General features: G+C 37.9%; 4 protein-coding genes across 12 annotated transcripts; 2 read left to right on the forward strand and 2 right to left on the reverse strand.

Moving 5' to 3' along the window:
• The first annotated feature begins 1,339 nt into the window (after window positions 1–1,339).
• On the forward strand, window positions 1,340–5,638 carry LOC105055125 (uncharacterized). Of its 9 annotated transcripts, none has more exons than XM_010936850.4 (8): window positions 1,344–1,640; window positions 2,324–2,428; window positions 3,876–3,962; window positions 4,502–4,552; window positions 4,639–4,732; window positions 4,816–4,900; window positions 5,000–5,167; window positions 5,240–5,385. In XM_010936850.4, the coding sequence occupies exons 1-7, from the start codon at window positions 1,479–1,481 to the stop codon at window positions 5,157–5,159; spliced, it is 744 nt and encodes a 247-aa protein (XP_010935152.1). In that variant the 5' UTR covers window positions 1,344–1,478; the 3' UTR covers window positions 5,160–5,167; window positions 5,240–5,385. The 9 variants fall into 9 exon arrangements, with proteins under 9 accessions (XP_073103211.1, XP_073103208.1, XP_073103207.1 ...); XM_073247108.1 differs by adding an exon at window positions 1,971–2,175 and having other exon boundaries at window positions 1,473–1,640; window positions 5,000–5,638; XM_073247109.1 differs by adding an exon at window positions 1,971–2,162 and having other exon boundaries at window positions 1,473–1,640; window positions 5,000–5,638.
• A 700-nt stretch (window positions 5,639–6,338) lies between these two features.
• Window positions 6,339–10,428, reverse strand: LOC105055122 (uncharacterized). The gene is made up of 7 exons (XM_019854160.3): window positions 10,107–10,428; window positions 9,963–10,011; window positions 9,728–9,854; window positions 9,541–9,611; window positions 9,384–9,456; window positions 7,720–7,852; window positions 6,339–6,792 (listed from the first exon to the last, which is right to left on the reverse strand). Exons 1-6 carry the CDS (start codon window positions 10,276–10,278, stop codon window positions 7,742–7,744), a joined length of 603 nt encoding a protein of 200 aa, XP_019709719.1. The 5' UTR covers window positions 10,279–10,428; the 3' UTR covers window positions 6,339–6,792; window positions 7,720–7,741.
• A 97-nt stretch (window positions 10,429–10,525) lies between these two features.
• LOC105055123 (uncharacterized) lies at window positions 10,526–10,978 on the forward strand. The gene has a single exon (XM_010936847.3). The coding sequence runs from the start codon at window positions 10,526–10,528 to the stop codon at window positions 10,976–10,978; it is 453 nt and encodes a 150-aa protein (XP_010935149.3).
• Window positions 10,979–16,584: 5,606 nt separating this feature from the next.
• On the reverse strand, window positions 16,585–19,196 carry LOC105055124 (peroxidase 64). The gene is made up of 4 exons (XM_010936848.4): window positions 18,986–19,196; window positions 18,711–18,899; window positions 17,556–17,718; window positions 16,585–17,167 (listed from the first exon to the last, which is right to left on the reverse strand). Exons 1-4 carry the CDS (start codon window positions 19,178–19,180, stop codon window positions 16,767–16,769), a joined length of 948 nt encoding a protein of 315 aa, XP_010935150.1. The 5' UTR covers window positions 19,181–19,196; the 3' UTR covers window positions 16,585–16,766.
• Between the last annotated feature and the right edge of the window lie 208 nt (window positions 19,197–19,404).

Here is a 19,404-nt window from a genome sequence, read left to right on the forward strand (position 1 = left end):
CCCCCATTGAAACATCTTTGATAAGTGTAGACTTCCTTTATAGATATTCTTAACATCATCCTAATTAGCATCCAGCTCCAACCACATCAGCACCTAATCGAAATCTTGCGGCAACACTAGCTATATCCAAAAAAATATTTTTGTATTACTTAAGCATGAATCATAAAACTTTAAAATATCATGAGAAATTATTTTTTAAATTATATAATTAAAAAATAATAATTTTTTAGTAAAATGAATAACAATGGCATACAATATCTATTTTATTATTCTATGAAAAATAACTATAATTAGAGTCTGTTTGGATATTTCTCTAAAAATTTTTCAAATAAGAGAAAAAGAGTACATAGATGGAAGGAAAGGATGAGGGAGACCACAATGAGAAATCAAGACACAGAAGATTATCAAGATTTAAGATTTTTTTTTTCCCGTTTAGAAAGGATATGGGTTGATATGGGCCATGCCTAGTCCTGCTGGTGGATAAAATCTAGAGTTATTCTATGTGCACCGCCTATCTACGGTGTAGAAAATTCGACATAGAGTGCACCGTTTTCTCCGATTGGATCACATAGCCACCACTTCCCAACACATATTTAATGTCTGCAGATTCATATTTTTATTTAAAATTTTTTTATGACGAAAATATCTCTGACCAAAATTATGATATTCTTTCACAAAAAATCTTTTATAACTTTCTATGAGTGATTTTCTGTGAATATATATGATTTCTTGTGATTTCTTGTGAACATATATTACTTTCTGTGAATATATATAATTTTTTATAAATTTTTATAAATATATATAATTTTTTATAAATATATATAATTTTGTGTAAATATATATGACTTCCTGTGACTTCACGTGAATATATATAATTTTCTGTAAATATATATATATATATTTATAAAAAATTATATATATTCTATATTCACAAAAAATCATATATATTCATGTGAAGTCATATATATATATATATATATATATATATATATATATATATATATATATATATATTTATAAAAAATTATATATATTCTATGTTCACAGAAAACCATATATATTCACGTGAAACCATATAACAGAAAGTCATATATTTACAGAAAATCATATGACAGGAAGTTATAAAAGACATCAGAAAGTTATAAAAAATATTTTTATCATATAAAATTTTTAAATAAAAATATTAATTTATAAATATTAAATATATATTTAAAAAATAATAATTATATAATTCAATCGTAAAAAATGATGCATTTCATGTCGAATTTTCGCAGGTGGTGTACAAAGAATTTCTCTTGAATCTAGTAGGATGGGCCGGATATGCTGCTGAATTAGCAGGCTCTTTTTTTTCACCGTTCTTTTGGTGGAACCAGCTGCCCTTCTCATGGCTTTTTGTGGCTACTCGGTGACAGCAGCCCGCGGCTGAAGAAGTGATCCCTTCGTCCCTCCGCCCCAAGCGAGGGCGGCAAACTGCGACCATGGATGCGGCCTCTCCCGCCTCACCCTCATCTTCATCCCCGCCACCACCGTCTCCCACCGCGAGGGCGAGCGCCGTGAGCCCCATGACCACCATCTCCCGGCACTACTTCGGCGGCGATTCCTCCTCCGACGACCACGATTTCTATATCGACATCATCGAGGTAACCAATCATCATAACGTAGGCGTTTTCACCACTCCTACGTCCTTTGAATTTATTGATGGCAACCGTAGCCTCAAATCATATATATACATGCTGATAGCTATGGTGATCTTCCAGATGCTTTTGCTTCTCATAGAGTTCGTAAGTTTTTATTACCATTAACATCACCATTTGTATCATGGGACGTTTTCCATAGTCTATTCGCTTAGTAGCTGCTTGATCAAACGTGGAAGATAATTGTATGAGAAATCTAAAGTTTGTATTGGAGATTCGGACTTCAAATTATTTGGCAGATCTGGTTATGGTAAAGTTTTGCTTTATGTTCAACAGTTCTACACTTCATTATTTGTTGAGGGGATCCAGTATTTTGTGTTCATGTGGATCGAAAAGAAGAAAGACTTCAAATGCTGATTGCTAACTTCTTAAGGGAACCAATTTGTCATCAGGGGCCTTGGTTATGTTTCTATCAAACATATGAAGAAGAAAGTTATATGAAGCTGCAATTTGCTGCAAGTTTATTGGGTTTGGAATCGCTGTACTGTTGCCTGAATGGATAAATTATCCTTTTTCTAATGCTTGTTTTTTGCATGGTCATGCGTTTTCCTTTGCATCTTTTATTTGTCTTTCTTTTTAGAATGCTTTGCTATTTAAAGAAAAACCTCAGCATGACTTTGTTTCCACAGAATATGCAAGAAGATTATGGAATGTTTGTCTGGCCATGTAGCATAGTTCTTGCTGAGTATGTTTGGCAACAGAGACTGCGATTTGCTAACAACACCGTCATTGAGGTGCTCTCACCTTTTACATTTTTGTTTCTTATGGCTAGAGCAATATGCGCTTGTGATTTGGATGCAGCTTTTGAAATCTCAGGTTTCCTCCCCTTTTCCTTTCAATGTATTGAAATGTATGAACCATGTCTTTTATGATTAAGCTCATACTTTGTTTGTATCTTAATCTTGTTGTCGAATTATATCTGAAGGAAGGATGTGTTTTCTGCATGATTTTTTTTTTTTAATGATAGTGTTTGTTATAACAACATCAAAAAAAGAAAAAGATCGTATTTTATATAACACTTTGTACTCGTGCTTTAGGTCTAAACTACTTCGATTCCACTTGGTGCACATATCCACTTGAGTTGAGACTAACTAAGAAGTTGGGACTGAATATATCTGCCCCATCAAACAGGAAATTCTTTCTTATCATGTTTTTTCCCTTGAATATTATATAAGAGGAGGAGAAGGAAGGGTTCTGATTGAATTGATTGAAAGTCACTAGATTCTTTTATGGTTTGAGAGTAATAAGGCTACTGAAATTCATTGCTTTACTAAAGTTGATGGCATATGATATCTTTTAAGTTTTGACCATCAGCGCCTCCCAACAAAAGTTGCCCAACAAAGAGGTTTATTCTTTCATCTGGACACAAAATCTTATAAGCATTTTTCTTAATAAATTAAAGATTATCTTCCCCACTTCCATCCCAAATACTCCAAAGTTATCCAATATAACCAGCTGATGCTTTCAGGTATGTCATTTATGGATGTGTTTCCCAATTAATTGTCAGCTATCATCAGCAAATTTGTGCTAACATTTTTAGCCTGTTGATCATTTTATAGATAGTCAGCTAGATCAATGTCCTGCCTACTTGAGTGTGTACCTTATGGTCTAAAAGTTTTTTTTACATGCTGCTTGGTGACATGAAATTCTTTTATAAAATTGGAAGAATTTAAATTATCTTTCGTTAATCAAACTTAAAAGAACTCCGTAGGTGCAATTAATTTCATCTTATGGAGTATGAAGCTTTTTATAATCTAAAAGAAAAATAAGAGTATGTTTTGTTAACATTGTTGTTGTTGTTGTTGCTTTTTTTTTTTTTTTTTTTGAGAAAAATATCAGTTTTGTGTAATCCAGAAATCAAACAAGTTTGTTATTATGGAACTCATTTTTAACTTACAGATAAATAAGAAATCCATGTATTCCTGTTTTACTTAGTTCTTTTATGCTAGTTTATTGCCATGTACTTTGTGAATTTGTCCTTTTCTAATGTAACTTCAATCTTGTGGGAACATCATATAATCTTAAAATCTAGATTTACTAATTGCAAATTAAAAAACAGGCAACAAGGTTATGGTAGTGGCCTATGGTGTTTGAGATTGTGATTATATCAGTTGATGGTGGTTATACCAACTTAAGTAACTGCTTGGAGTGTTAATCTTTTGATGTTCCCCCTATTTGCAGTTAGGTGCTGGGACATCATTGCCTGGATTGGTAGCTGCCAAGGTAGGAGCAAATGTCATACTCACAGACAACGCAGCAAGAGAAGAGGTAAGGCTTTGAGTAGAGTACACAGTTTTTTACCAACAGTTGAGAGAACCCAGGAAATAGAAAGTAAATGTCAATATGCTTGCATTCAGCAAATCCAACTTCCAAAGTTGTGTTATTTCTAAGAATACATTATTTAAGTAGGAGAATGTATCTCTGCTGCTGTTGACAACTTTGAGCACCATGACTATTCATAACTTCAGTCTGTGTTGGTGATGTCTTATATTGATCCTCTTTCAGAACCTTTCAGCTAGTGCAATACTTTATAATGGGAGTTCTTGATTGTTACTTCAGCAGCATTTAGGAAAAAAAGTAGGCCTGAATGCTCTCAAAATACATGAGTTTGTTGGATATTAGGTTCTGGAAGATATATTACCAACTTTAGATATCATTAGCACAAGTTATGGATAATAATTGGGTTTACGCTCATTACAACACACTATCTGTATATCCGGTGTCATCAACTGATCATCTATTGATTTCATTTTGGTAACTCTTTTAGATATACTTTTGCCATTGATTATGATGTCTTTGATAAACAGGTGCTGAAGAACATGAGACAGATATGCAAACTTAATAAAGTCAATTGTAATGTAGACTTTCAATGCTAAGTCATCTACAATTTTTAATATACTAGGTATTTGGTTTGCTTTAATAATGTTAAACTCTTGTTTTGCAGATACTGGGCCTCACATGGGGACAGTGGGATGCCCCTATATTTGATCTGCACCCTCAGATTGTGCTTGGAGCTGATGTATTCTACGACACAACTGGTGAGGGACAGAGACATGAATGTAGTGCAGTTTAATTATAAATCATATGATTATCTGATTTATGAATCAAAATGTTGTTGAAGATTTTGACGATCTCTTTGCAACGGTTACTTTTCTTCTGCAAAATTCCCCTGGATCTGTGTTTATAACTGCGTACCATAACCGAAGGTTATTCCTTCATCTTATGTTTTGGTGTTGAATTTTACATGGAGGAGTGCATCGCTAGGAACAATATCTTTGTAACTGAATGTGATCTTTGGTCTGCAGTGGTCATCATCTCATCGAGTTCTTGATGGTAAAATGGGGATTGAAATGTTCAAAACTTCTGGATGGCTTCTCCATCATGCCACCATGCAAGGGTGCTTCTCTGCAGGGAAACATTCAACTTGTTGAGATTGCACTGGATGACCAGAAAACTAAAAGTTAACACAGCAAGTAGGACTACCATTAGTACATTCTCAGTATAAGTTATCTTCAGGCCTCAACATTTATTTAAGAATCATCCAGGTGCAGAATCATCCAGGTGCTTCTCTCATCTGTATTGTTGGAGCAGGAGTAAAGACAACTTGCAACAAGCATGTGCTCACATGGATTTGAGTTTGGATGAGAAAGTGGATGCATTTTTGAAGAGGATTAAATAATATGCGGGTTTGCATTCTTAAGAGCCCTAAAATGTCTTAATTTACCCAGGCAGTTTCTCCTACTGGATTCTGTGGGAAGGGTGAAGGCTTTCATTGCAAATGCCTGCACCTGTGACATGTCACCTTCATTTTCCTATGGATTGGGTCACTGTTTTTTTATTTTTGTAAAATTTTGACAAAATCCAGGGCCTTCAATTTATGCAGTTTTTCACTGTTTGTAATTTTCTTTTTTAGAAAATGATTGGAACGACTGCTTTGAAGCTTCTATTTTTGTTATTCTTTTTTTCTTTTCCATGTCCATTAAGTGATTATTTTGGTTCCATTCAAGTGCCAGCTTACTTTTATCTTAAAAACTGTCCTTCAAGATATCTGGCATCCTTGGAAGTGCTTGTGGATTTTTCACATGCTTCAGGCACAAGTAAATGCCATATAATATATCATTTTGCTTTTCTTGGATAAATTTTCTTCAGCAAAACAGAAATAGCTTATCAGAAGACAGAAGCCAATTTGTGCTGATGCAAGCTCTCTTAAGATGGTCACTTTGCAACTTGTCAAATGAATTAAGTGGTGTTAGGTGTTAGTATGGGGTGGCAATTTTGATCTGGATGAGCCAAACTGCTGGAATCTAGATCCATATGAGGGTTTTTTGTAATTGGTTGGACTTTGGGTCTGATCTCTGGGTCTCCATGGATTGATCTCAATCCTAAGCTCATAGGACAGTGATAATAGTTGAGGCTTGGTTCAAATAATTATGGAGTTTGATCAGTTTATAATCAAAGGTGAAAACTAAACAAAATTACTGAAAAAGTATAGACAAAAATGATTAGAATTTTCACTGCCCAACACTAATCCCCTTATCTTTGGTCTCTCTCATTTTCATTTTTATAACATATTTATTCGACCAGTACTGGTTCTGCTGGCAGGTTCTGTATGAACTCACATAAAACAGATGACTTGTGTATGAGTTTGTTTTCTCTCTCTAAATTTGATCATAAATGGATTAGCTTTAAATCGTGAGTTTGCAAACCCAATCTATCAAAACATAATGTCAGCTCCGGTTTCCATCACCATTGGCCTTTCAGCATACATGAATTTTAACCCATAAATAAACAAAACGTCGACATTGACAGACCCCAGAAAGGGTGAATTTGGAGCAATAGATCGATGAAGGGAGTAACAACTATGAATCACAGCTGTCCTCATTAGACAGGCCCTCCATGTGGATGCATGTTAATCAGAATCCTTAGATGTAAACGATGCCTTAATCGACCAGTGACTGATGATGGTGTTACTTGGTGCTTGGGCTAGTGTTGACATGGCTTGCAATCGATGATGAAAAAAATCTAAACCACTGCAAGAACTTGCTTAAATCCTATTGCCTCCAGCCACCAACTCCTCCCTCCATGTCTGACCAGAGTCCTGCACCAAGATTTCAGCTATTCAAGATTGCAACACTGGAACAAAAGCTTAGTCGGCAAAAATATTAGTAACTTACGGTTTTAGTAGTAACAAATTTGAAACATTTGAAAAGAAAAACAATCACAGTAAAATATTTCTTTGAGAGCACCATCTAGCTACCATGCGGACAACCATCTTGATCACATCATGTTCAGATGATGGTTTAATGGATTCATGGACTTTCACAGCTAATGAACTCATTGAGATTTAACCATCATTGGCTATAGAAGCCAGAGTTAGATAGATAAATAGATCGATCGAGAGAAAGAGAGAGAGATTTGAAAGGAATATTATATGTTTTTGTTGCTCACAATTCAAAGCAGCATGGTCATCAGAAGTAGGAGGATTGTCTAACATGTGTTTGAAATTTCTACACCACAACTTTGAAACTACTGCTCTTAAGACTTCAATACCACAATTAGCAACTTTTGCTCCTTGGGATTAGGCTATAGAATTCAGCTGGTTGTGTGATGCCTTTGTTTTGTTCCTCGCTTGAAGATGCATAGAGTAAAATATCCAAAAAGCATTAAACCACAGAGTTATCACATTGTTTTCAAGGAGCTATGGACTCTTATACTGGCTCCATGCCATAGGTTTAGAAAGGTTGAACATTGGGTAATGACAGGTGCCAAAGATTTGACCATTCTGAGAGTTGTGGCAACGTACATATAAGAGCCATGGATGACAGCCAAGGAGATCAAGTGGTGAAGGGTGGGGCAGAAGTTGAGCCCTAGAGGGTGTAGAAGACAAGGAGCAGGAAGCATGAGGATGCATGAGATATTCTCGGAGAAACAAACCAATGGGTTCATAAGTAGAGGTTGAATCAACAAGTACAATATTAAAAACAGTCTGTTCTACTACACAAAAGGCAAATCATGCAAGATATACCTTTCATCGTATCAGCAAAGAATCAAAGACCTCTCAACTTCCTGTAGTCTTCATGGCTCAACAATGAATCCTTGATCTTAAGCCAATCTGCTGGTTTTGGCATGATAATAGCAATGTATCCTTCTCTATCAGCCTGCATGACAAACAAATTTGTATGGATCAGCAAAGGAGGACTTTAGCAAACATAGCGTCACTATCAGTGCATCCTAAAAGCACCGCTAGATGCATTCATCCTTTGCTGTTAGAACACATATATGCCTGCACATTTCAAAACTTCAAATAAGTACAAACAGGAGTTTGTACCTACTGTACTGCTAGGTCACATTCTTTTTCATTACTAGAATTATAGAAGTAAAGAGAAGTGAATATTTACTGTGCTGCCAAGTGAACATCCTTTTCGTTACTAGAATTGCAATAGACTAATGTCCATGTCAAACCATGTCAAAACTTTAGGAAACAAATGACACTATCTTCCTGCATATGCATAGTATTCTGGTTGCTGCAATTGCATCATCAATCTATGAACCAATGTTCTTGAAACATGCATCAGATCATTGAACCAGGGTAAGTGGATGCCTATGAATCATAAGTAAACTGTGTATGAATTGATTAAACTTCTATTTCATCCCTGCATCCCAAGCTGAAAAGCAGTTCTGCTGTCTGTGCCACATGGAATGAGCTAGTATTTCTGTTTTGAGAATCCTCAAAGACCCATGATTTTACGTATGTTATCTAAATTGATAATGCTAGGTGCAATAAATTGAGGCCAAAAAGCACAGTCGAAATTCTCACAGTAAAACCCCAGTGAAAAGAGATTGCTCCAGAATGGTTGAGAATACACAAATTGGCAGCATCAATCAATCAAGCCTACCATTGGTAGAGCTAAGAGGAGTCTGAGAAGGCCTGGTCTATGCAGTCACAGTATTCAAAGCCTCAATATTGTGCTCGAGGGGTATTCCAAGAGTGAAATCAGTTGGATTTCAGGACTGTTAACTATATATGATGACACTCATCCTACCCTGGAGGACTTGAGAAAATTGATTTCTATGCTGGGATCATTCAAGGCAGCTCATGTCGACAGAGAGGTGAACAATATTGTAGATTTGGCGGCCTCACATGTGGCAAACCATACAAACTTAGTGATCTAGGAATCGACCCTGATAGCGTCTGGTCAGTTGCATGACTTGATGTTATCTGATGGCAATGGTTGTATGTATACCAGGGCCATGTTGTATTTTGGATCATGTGATGCTTAGTAAAGATTTGTTTGAACCTTCCTAGTAAACTTTAACTGATGTTTTGAGTATCTTCATATTTAAAAGATCGAAGATCGAATGCTAAAGCTAATCAATTTCTGCTAAAGCTAATCAAATGCTACTCAGTCATTGCTTTTGTACATAATAATGACAGTTGAAGGATGAGTTTTTTTTTTGTTTTTAATTTTTATCTTGAATTTTTTATATAAAGAAAGCATTTTTCATTAGAAGCATCGATGAAATGATAAATTAAACTGCAGGAGTTCCAGAACCACCAAACCCCATAGTTCCCGAATAAGTTCTCCTACAATTGTAGATGAGTTTTAAAATCTGTGTTGTATAAAGCTTAGACCATTATACCCATACAATCCTCATGAAAGAAGAAGCATAAGGATGATTTATACGCACTGATGAGTTAAGTAGGTCAGGCTGCTTGATTAGCCTATCATTGACCTCCAAAAGGGAACCTTTCACACAACACCTGCCAAATGCCACCATCACAAATTTTTTCACTTTGAAACACAAGACACTATGATCAAAGTAAACCAAACTCTACCATACAAACCTCACAACATAGAATGTACCATTTGCACAAACTTTACACAGAGCTGAATTGGATTCAAAGTGCTGTGCATTCTGCACCACAACATCAACATTCACATTTTTCATATAATTAGTAAAACTAAGATAGCCATGCAAGCTTTAAAATCTGAACTTCTAAAAAGTCCCCAATCATCCTAGCATTCACATACCCTTTTTCGCTTTCCGGTGACCTTCATCTCACTGCGGTCCGATTTGCCCACATTGTAATCCACAGCTGTAACTCCACCCTTCTCTCTCAAGGCAACATGAGTAGGAGCCAAACCAATTACACATAACCTACAATCACAGCAATAAACAACAAAACAAACGTACATCGAACAACTGATTTAAGCTTCAGAAAAGGAAACAAGATGAAATTTTTATGTTGTTTCTTGTATTAGTTACCCATTGGCATGGCGGTAGACATATTGATCATGTCCAGGCTTCATAAAATCTGTGGAAAATACGAAGAATCACAACATATGAAAGAATAAGGCTTTTCTGATAATTTCTACCATTATCTGTGAGGTTTCAAGGATTTAGAGGTACCTGCGGCGAAGTATCGGACGAAGTTGGATTCGACAGCGGAAGGAGGAATAGGAGGGAGATCCTTTATGTCGGGCAGAAGGAGAGATCGAAGGTCCTCTCCTGCCTCCTCTTTCTTTTCTACGGTTTCAAGAGAATCCCTTTCTAGGGTTTCATCCTCTTTACTTTCCTCCATGAGTGGAAACAACGAAGACTCGGAGAAGAACCTAGATCAAAGTTATACAGGAGATCCGTAACAATCACATCCATCCATCAAAGATCCAACGGTTTAGATTTATTCTTGTACAGAAGCTTACACTGCACCGGGGCGTAAGATAATTTGCGAAGTACCTTCTCGCTGGAGTAAGGTAGGAAAAACCCTAATAGAACTTTAGCCCGTTCGAGCTCTCTCCTCGAAAACCCTAGCCCTAATCTTGCCGGAAATGGCGTTCTCGGGGCGGATGCGGGAGCTGATGAAGAAGTACGGGAAGGTGGCGCTGGGCGTCCATCTCTCCGTCTCCGCCGCCTCCATCACTGGCCTCTACGTCGCCATCAAGAACAACGTCGACGTCGAGTCCCTCTTCCAGAAAGTTGGCCTGCCCTCCGGCCTCCTCAACAAGGACCCGGCCGCCTCGTCCGGAAACCCCGCCCAGTCCGGCGACCACGCCGTCGTGTTGGACAGCTACGATGCGGCCGCTCGGCCGCCGCCTGGAGAGGGGGAGGAGAAGAAGAGGAACAGAACGGCGGAGCTGGCGGCGTCGAGCGGTGGAGCGCTGGCGCTGGCGATCATCTGCAACAAGGCTCTGTTCCCGGTGAGGGTTCCGATCACCATCGCCCTCACGCCGCCAATAGCCAGACTTCTGGCAAGGAGGAAGCTCGTCAAAACTCACGTATGAGCATTACCTTCATCTCTATCTCTTGCTCTTGATGTGGTTCTTTCTTTGCTGCGCCTAGAATGTTTGAATTGTTTGCCTGGTATTGGGAATTTATATTATCAATTTGAACATGTCTTTTATCCAAATTAGTTCCCAAAGATTGAAAAGAGAATGGAAACATGGCTTCTTGGATGCTCTTTCTGGCTTCCATCATAATGGATTGGTATAAGTTTTTTTAACTGCTGTATATTGTATTCTTAGGATGTTCTATTATGCTTCTTTCCTTTTTAACAGAAGTCAAAATTTTTGATGTCTCAACTCTGACAAATATTATTACATACTTAGTTCTTTCATGAACTCCTCAAATAAATCCCTGCAAACCAAATCCATCATCTTTTACAGCAAATGCCTCCTCCCCTGTGAATGAAGCACATTTGAAATGCTCAAAATGAGCTCAAGATCAGCCAGCCACAGTGTCTATAGAATAAAATTCAGTTCCCAACTTTGGTCTCCTTCATGTGTGGCTGAAAAAGAACAGTGTTTCTAGTTGTGGCTCGCATTTCAACCCTCTGAATTTCCTATGTCCTTGTCCAACTTGGGGTGACCCATACTGGCCTTTCTTCCTCAATTTTGTTTTCCTCTTTTACCTTCATCTGTATTAGTTCTATACTGCCTAGATATTTTTAGTTCGATCTGTATGCCCACATCCTTATAATATATCATTATCGATATCCAGATTCAGAGCAGACAAGAGCTCATCTGATTAGGTAACAAGATTCCTTTAGAATTTGCTTTTGCCTTGTCTGCACATGTCCTCTTTTCTTTCTTTCAGGATTCTATACAATGTAGCCTATGATTGCCTATCTTATAAGTGCTATCATCTCATGTTTAATTAATTGAAGGTGGTCTTGTAGTCCTTGATAATACTTGTTTTGTGGTAACTGGTTATATAATTCCTCATCGAGGCAGCTTGGCCAAGAACAGGGCTGCAAAAATTGGTTCAAAAGCAAGTGCATGGAGACTTGTATCCCAGAAGGAGTATTGGCAGTTGTCAGACCCAATACAAGGAATACATTTCTCATTTCCAACTTAAACAACAACTTCTCTTTGAGTAAAAATTAATCATCGTATGACACTTACCCCAGATGCCATTTCTCATGCTTGTTTCTCGAAGTGGAAATATGTTTTAACAGTGGAGGTTGCATCCAATTAGGTGTGCCTTGTTTCTACCAAAAAAAAAAAAAAAAAAGGTGTTTGCTGCTTTGAACCAAATGGTGTACCTGTAAATGCCCAGAAAGTCCTACGGTTATACCAAACGCTCATGTGGGGCCAACCCCGTGAGAATGGAACAGATCTTTTTTGAGCAAAATGTTTTGGAACAAGTCCCCTTGACTCTCGAGTCATTCTCTTCTCCTCCTGCTGTAACAAACGGCCAACAGAAGGCCACGACTCTCAGGTCAATCAGGACAAGAGACAGATTTCCTCCAAAAACATAGAGCTCATAGTGATGATCCCCATGTCCATGGCCATGGCGAATCCACCCAAGTCTTCTGGCACTCTCAAATTCTTATGGGAAGCCCTCCACATCCCCACCAACAATTTGAAGCTTATCCTCCCAATCCTCCTCCTCTCCGTCCTCACCTCCTCTCCACTTTTCTGCAGCTATATCTCCATCTTCCCTCCCCACTTTATAGACTTAGCTCTCATACCAATCTCCATTCGCACCGCCAACGCCGTGAACCTCGAATATTTAAATCTCATTGCCATCATCCAAAATGAGATCAAACAGCCCCCCATCATGGAAGTGATCCTCCTTATCATTGCCTTCATCTTCACTACCCTCCTAACAACTGCAAGCATCCATGCAATTGCCATGATGTACACCGGCAACCTCCTAACACCTAAGGACTTGCTCTCTAAGATCAAACGGGCATTAGTAGGGCCTGTCATCACGCAGCTCTTTGTCATGATCTTACACCTGGGCTATGCCATTTTATTTGTGGTGCCGCTCGTCAACTTTTCCATCCTCTCAAAGCCATCCATAGTTTTCTTCTCTTCGTGTGCCTTTGTATCTCTGTGGGCACTTCTCCACTACATTTATTTAGCTACAATTTGGCTTTTTAAGTGTGGTGGTCTTGGTCTTAGAGGACGGTTGCTATGGAATGGGGGCGATCAAGAGGGCCATGAAGCTCGTCAATGGGAAGACGAGGCGAGGGGTTTTGACCACTCTCTTTCTAGTAGTTATCACAAGTGCTGTTGCAATGGCTGGTATCTTTGTAATGGATTATGCTAAGCACCATACGTCAACGAAATTGGTGACGGGATTCCTTTTATGTCTTGCTCGTCGTAGTGTTGAACTTGTTTATCTTGTCGCGAACGCAGTTTTCTATTTGAGAAAATTATTCATAGGTCCCTGAATTGATCTAAAATTATTTTTAAGTCTCTGAATTTTTCAGATGGAAAAAAAGGTCCTTGAACTGCTAAGGACTTATTTTTAGTTTCCTGCCGTCTACCTTGCCACCAGCTGCTGCTGTTTAAGTTCATATTAAATGACAGAACTATCCTTGGATGGTTTTGGAGGAAAAGATTAACCCTGCAAAGCCTTGTTTGGGGATGAGTTTTTATTTTATTTACAAATGCCGCCCTTTTACCTCTTTCAACCGGAACCCTTTTTTAACGCCGCATCTCCAATCCCATGCCGCCGCCGCCCTCCCTCCTCACTCCATCTCTGCTGCTCACAGGTGGTAATATCTCTTTTTAACTACTGTATATTTGTATTCTTAGGATGTTCTATTATGCTTCTTTCCTTTTTAACAGAAGTCAAAATTCTTGATGTCTCAACTCTGACAAATATTATTACATACTTAGTTCTTTCATGAACTCCTCAAATAAATCCCTGCAAACCAAATCCATCATCTTTTACAGCAAATGTCTCCTCCCCTGTGAATGAAGCACCTTTGAAATGCTCAAAATGAGCTCAAGATCAGCCAGCCACAGTGTCTATAGAATAAAATTCAGTTCCCAACTTTGGTCTCCTTCATGTGTGGCTGAAAAAGAACAGTGTTTCTAGTTGTGGCTCGCATTTCAACCCTCTGAATTTCCTATGTCCTTGTCCAACTTGGTGTGACCCATACTGGCCTTTCTTCCTCAATTTTGTTTTCCTCTTTTACCTTCATCTGTATTAGTTCTATACTGCCTAGATATTTTTAGTTCAATCTGTATGCCCACATCCTTATAATATATCATTATCGATATCCAGATTCAGAGCAGACAAGAGCTCATCTGATTAGGTAACAAGATTCCTCTAGAATTTGCTTTTGCCTTGTCTGCACATGTCCTCTTTTCTTTCTTTCAGGAATCTATACAATGTAGCCTATGATTGCCTATCTTATAAGTGCTATCATCTCATGTTTAATTAATTGAAGGTGGTCTTGTAGTCTTTGATGATACTTGTTTTGTGGTTATCTTGTTCCATGTCTCGAACAATATTGAAGATCCAAAATTAGATGTGCTAAATCTTCCTTTGACATTTTACATTCTGGAGATATAGCATCTGACATGCCTCTGATATGCTCAAGTTACTTATCTTTGAAAATGGATATTGGCTTTCATGATTAACTGTTGGCATCATCAACTTCTCAGTAACTTTGTGTTCATCTTGCTTCTCTTTCGGAAGTCTAATCCAGAGGATTTACTGTCAAAAGAATGATTCCTCTTAGATTTATTTTCTTCTTTTTCTTGTAGTCTTGCAGGATAATGTATTGTGCGCATGCGCGTGAGAGAGAGAGAGAGAGTTGCTATGAAGTTATGTGCCATATGTACTCCAGGAAGGATAGCCAATTGTTCTCAATAATACATGCACTAAAGCACACTGCAGTCTGCTAACCATTAATTTCACGATCACCCTGTCTGGATCACACAGTTAATAAACTTATTGGCCTAAAATCTGACTCTTCGCATGCTGTTGATATGCGGAATTAAAATATGCGGTAGCATTCCAATCATATGAGGACCAGCCTTTGACTCCACATTTTGTAGAAATCCTTCCCAACAAAATCCCAGCAATTACGGAGTTTTGCTAGCTACTGCCCAGAAAAGGAGATTTGTTTCTTCCCAAGTTAAAACTACAATTTTTAACTGTGGATCACTCTTAGTGCAATCTCCTCATATCTACTCACACCATCATTGTTATCTGTTCGGATAGGAATGCTTTATTACCTGTCTTTTCAAAAATATTTCCAAATGTTGATGTATAAAAGAAGAAATCCAGAAGTTTTATGGTCCAGTATGCTTGTTCCAGGTATTATATCTTTTGAATTGCTATTTTTTGGATCATAAATTTGGTGCTTCCAAAACTTTTTTTGTTTCAATTACCATGTGTAATTTAAGTTTGAGTAAACCTTGATTCTATTCGGTAACAAGTTTCCTACTTCCCTGTACTCTGGCTGTGGTATGCGTGATCCAAGGACATTCATTGCCAACTGAACTCTGATTTCAGGGCAATATTAGTGATATATGCTGGTGATTTCAGCACTGAAGAGGACTATTTGATCCTAATAGATTCTGCTAGTGTCTGCATCTCCACTTAGGGTCTGTGCATCTTTATATCATACCCTGAGCACGCATGATCAAATGGAGAATGAAATCCCCAGGGAAACACAATCCAATAATGCATTTCAACCAAGCATTTTCTTAGGGCCAACTATATGTTTAGGTGTCGTTTGACATCACTTTCATTTTTCTATTTCAAAATAAAAAAAATTAAAATTTTGTTAATCTTTTTTTAATTTTTAAAAAATATAAACATATCTGACATAATCAATTATTTTTTAAAAACAAAAATAATGGTGGTGAAGCTGATGGCATTTGCAATGGAGACAGTGGAGGTAGTGGTAGTGTTGGTGGGAGGTTTAGTAGTGGTATGGCGATGATAGTTGCAATTGTGTGATCGAGGAGTAGTAGTAGTGATGATGGTGGCAATGGTGGCAGTGGGAAGGGCACCAACAATATAATAGAGATAATGATGATGGCGGAAATGACATGGTGGAGGTGATGATGGTAGCGATAGTGATGGCGATAATGGTGATGGTGAAGGCACTAGATGTGGTGGAGACGGTGATGATAGTAACAGTGGTGCGGCGATGGTGGCAATAACGAGGATGGCAACGGCGATGATAATGGTGGTAGTGGCAATGATGGTTATAGCGCCAGCAGTAGTGGTGGGGGAGGTGGTGTTGATGGTGATAGTAAAAGAACATGAGTTTCTTTTTAAAAAAAATATTGAAAGGAAGGATTTCTTACTTTCATTTTTTTTAAAAATAATAAATTTTTTTTTTGAAAAATAGAACATAAAAGTAATAGCACCAAACATGTCTTTTGTCTTAATTTCTGTATTTTACTTGTAAAAATAGAAAACAACAAATAAAATCCATGCCAAACAGGCCCTTATAATTTAAACTAGAGCTCCAAAAAAACATTATAGATGTCAAAGTGGTGAACATGAGAAAACAATAAGCTAATGCTAAGCAACATAGAATACAGAAAGCAAATAAATATAATTAATGTGCCAAAAATAGTAGCAAGATTTCAAAGTTTCACTCACTAATGTTTGTGCTTGCACTCGCTGATTTCTTCCCCTCATACACAAAGTAACAACAGGCACCCCTTAACAAAGTTTAGTTGAAAGGTGAAATCCTTTATGCTTCCACCCATCTTTATTCCCCATGCACACACAAAGGCATAAAACAAATCCTAGATGAAAAATTACAAAGTTCACAATAATTGTCGCCACATTTGCTATTTTAAGTTCTCATGATGACCTAACCACCCTGCAGTCCAACCTCACTTCTTGTCCACCTGTTATTTCACTCATTTTGATCATAGACTTGACAAATGCTTTATTGAATGCTTCTTGTGAGCAAGCAAAATCGGAAACCAAGCCTTTGGTTTTGGCATTTGTTAGAAGGGCTTGGTCTGAAGTGAACAAACTCTTCCCTTGCAGCAGTAACTTGTAATAAGCATTGTCGAATATTGTGGTTGTGGTGTCCATTGTTGATCCAGCATTTTTTACCTTGTTGTGAGCAGGGCACACCTTCTGAAGGCTTGCTGCGAAGGAAGGATTCATCGAAGGGTCGACATCATGGCTAGCATCAAACTTGTGTATTCTATTTTGGAAGGAGGAGCAATGAGAGAACCCTAGGGTGTGTCCACCTACAATACAGGCACGAAGACTATTTTAGTCATGAGGAAATTGTCAATTGACTTGTAAAATCTGTTCCAAAAATAACATAGAGACACTTCCAAGAAATGCCAGAGTTTGTATTATGTCAATCTAAAAAGAGCAATAAAAGTGCCACATCAATTAGGTGAGATTTTTGTTGTGATGCCAGTCCTTTACATCAATGACATGGATTTTTTTTGCTCATGAAAAACTCATATGGATTGTAGAGAGTTGGTCAATTAGTTGGACTTGGCGCTATCAATTGGTTAAATCGAGGAAACCATATGTCCAGCTCAAAAGTTTCCCCATAAATGGAGATTATTTTTTGAGATTAGGAACAGAAAACATGCTCTTAACTCTGGGATTTTTTGTCATTACCCGAGAGTGCTGCCAAATCTTGTGTGGAGAGGCCTCTTTGGGAGAAGCTTTGCTTCAGTTGGGAGAAGTTGAAGGTGGGAGCTGGTAATTGAGATGTCTCGCTGGCCTTGGAAACTCTCCCATCTAATCTTCCTTTAGGAACCTCCCATGTGGGACCCCCAGACTGCAGATTAAAAAAAAAGAAAAGAAAAGAAAATGGTTTATTTCACTAAGACACTTGTTTCTCAGCATTTAATTAGCCAAGTTATAAAGATTGACCAAGTGTTAGGATTCAATTAGAAGAGGCTTTAGTAGATGGGGCTCTGACCCTGAGTATGGCTAGGGATGTGTCACAGTGAAGTTGATCAATTAACTGTTTTTCTTACTTTTCCTGAATTAAAATAGATACATGTAATAAATAAAGGTGCAAGCTAACTTAGATGTTCAAAGCAAGCTATCCCCGATTGTATAGCTCAAAATTACTTGAAAAAAGGGGGACATTGTATATTTTCCCACTGCCTTGTATATTATTTTGTCATGCACAAAAACCTAATAACCCTTGGATTAGAGTAAGAGCAAACAAATTGTGAGGCATCAAATGGTTGTTTGTCACCTTCACTTAGTATCAAGACCTATTAGTCTTGTACAAACTGACAGATAGAAATGGTTAATAATATCTAATTTTATTCACATTTCATAAGCATGAAAAAACCATATGAGTGGTTGTGATTGTTCTAACAGGTCATCTAAAGTCAGTCTATGAAAATTTAATATGTGGTCAAAAAAAAAAAAAAAAAAAAAAAAGCTTGTGTTGTCAAACGGTGGAATATTTCCTTAAACAAGGAGTTGGTAAGAAATCTTTATCAGTTTTAGGAGAATACGTTTTGGATGAGTTTGGCCTTAGTAGACCTCAGATATATCACTACACTAGTTGTAGATGGCTACTATTAAAAGAGAAGCAGCTATCAAACAAGATAGTTTCCAAGCATATGCCGTGTCATGCATGGCATGCATTATTTGAAGGCCATCCATTTTTTGATGGTGGCCATCCAGTGACGCACATCACTTTCGGTGCACAAGCTGCATCGTGGAGGATTCTGGTTGCTGCTAAGTGGTTGATGCCACAATAGAAGTTGGGTCCATTTCAACTCTAATCGCATCCTATGGTTTACTTACCAAGGCCACTGCATCTCTTGCTGCAAGGGCTAGTATATCCGCACATGAGACCACACCGGGGCACATTTCTTCCACTGCTTTCTTAGCATTGTCTATCACATAGAAGGCATGCAGTGAGATGTTTGGAGGCCCTTCCTTCTCTGCTTTGTTACTTCCCTTTGAGTTCAATAACACTGAGCCATCACAACCCTTCCACAAGTAACAATGAATATAGTTAGAAAAGCAGTTCAATATCAACGTAATGTAAAGAGAGAGGCTGAGAGAGAGAGAGAGACTCTAATGAAACAATCATGGAAATGCATGCGAAGCAACGCTGCAGGAACTGTCTGGTCATTAGCCATTGCTTCCTTCACCGCCGCCGTTACTGCTATCTCAACGTCCGGGCAAGTGTCGGCATAGTAATCTACGCTCAGAGCATTACCAACATGAACAAGTGAGAGAATAAGAAGAGAAGAGATTACTGCATCCATTTCTTAACCTTCTCTCTTGAATGTTTCTTTGATGTGGAAAGGGTGAGGAGAGATGGAATATATAGCTGTGACAAGAGTAGATGTGTGGACTGTGGAGTCGTTGCAATCTGTTAAAGGTGGCTTAATTAAAGTGTTTGGTGAGCAAGAATATTACACGATAATGGAGTAGTGTTATCGAAGCTTTCCAATCTACGTGAGCTAAGGGCGTACGTCGCAATTGTTTT

This window comes from Elaeis guineensis, chromosome 12 (assembly GCF_000442705.2).
Source record: "Elaeis guineensis isolate ETL-2024a chromosome 12, EG11, whole genome shotgun sequence".
Taxonomy (NCBI): Eukaryota; Viridiplantae; Streptophyta; class Magnoliopsida; order Arecales; family Arecaceae; genus Elaeis; species Elaeis guineensis.

Coding starts and splice junctions, on each gene's coding strand:
- LOC105055125 (XM_010936850.4), top strand. CDS start 1,479: ATGGATGCGGCCTCTCCCGCCTCACCCTCATCTTCATCCCCGCCACCA. Junction 4,733..4,815: donor TGTATTCTACGACACAACTG/GTGAGGGACAGA, acceptor ATGTTGTTGAAG/ATTTTGACGATCTCTTTGCA. Junction 4,901..4,999: donor ACTGCGTACCATAACCGAAG/GTTATTCCTTCA, acceptor TTTGGTCTGCAG/TGGTCATCATCTCATCGAGT.
- LOC105055123 (XM_010936847.3), top strand. CDS start 10,526: ATGGCGTTCTCGGGGCGGATGCGGGAGCTGATGAAGAAGTACGGGAAG.
- LOC105055122 (XM_019854160.3), bottom strand. CDS start 10,278: ATGGAGGAAAGTAAAGAGGATGAAACCCTAGAAAGGGATTCTCTTGAA. Junction 10,012..10,106: donor CGTCCGATACTTCGCCGCAG/GTACCTCTAAAT, acceptor TATTTTCCACAG/ATTTTATGAAGCCTGGACAT. Junction 9,457..9,540: donor GGTACATTCTATGTTGTGAG/GTTTGTATGGTA, acceptor GGCATTTGGCAG/GTGTTGTGTGAAAGGTTCCC.
- LOC105055124 (XM_010936848.4), bottom strand. CDS start 19,180: ATGGATGCAGTAATCTCTTCTCTTCTTATTCTCTCACTTGTTCATGTT. Junction 18,900..18,985: donor TCCATGATTGTTTCATTAGA/GTCTCTCTCTCT, acceptor TACTTGTGGAAG/GGTTGTGATGGCTCAGTGTT. Junction 17,168..17,555: donor AGATTTGGCAGCACTCTCGG/GTAATGACAAAA, acceptor CCTGTATTGTAG/GTGGACACACCCTAGGGTTC.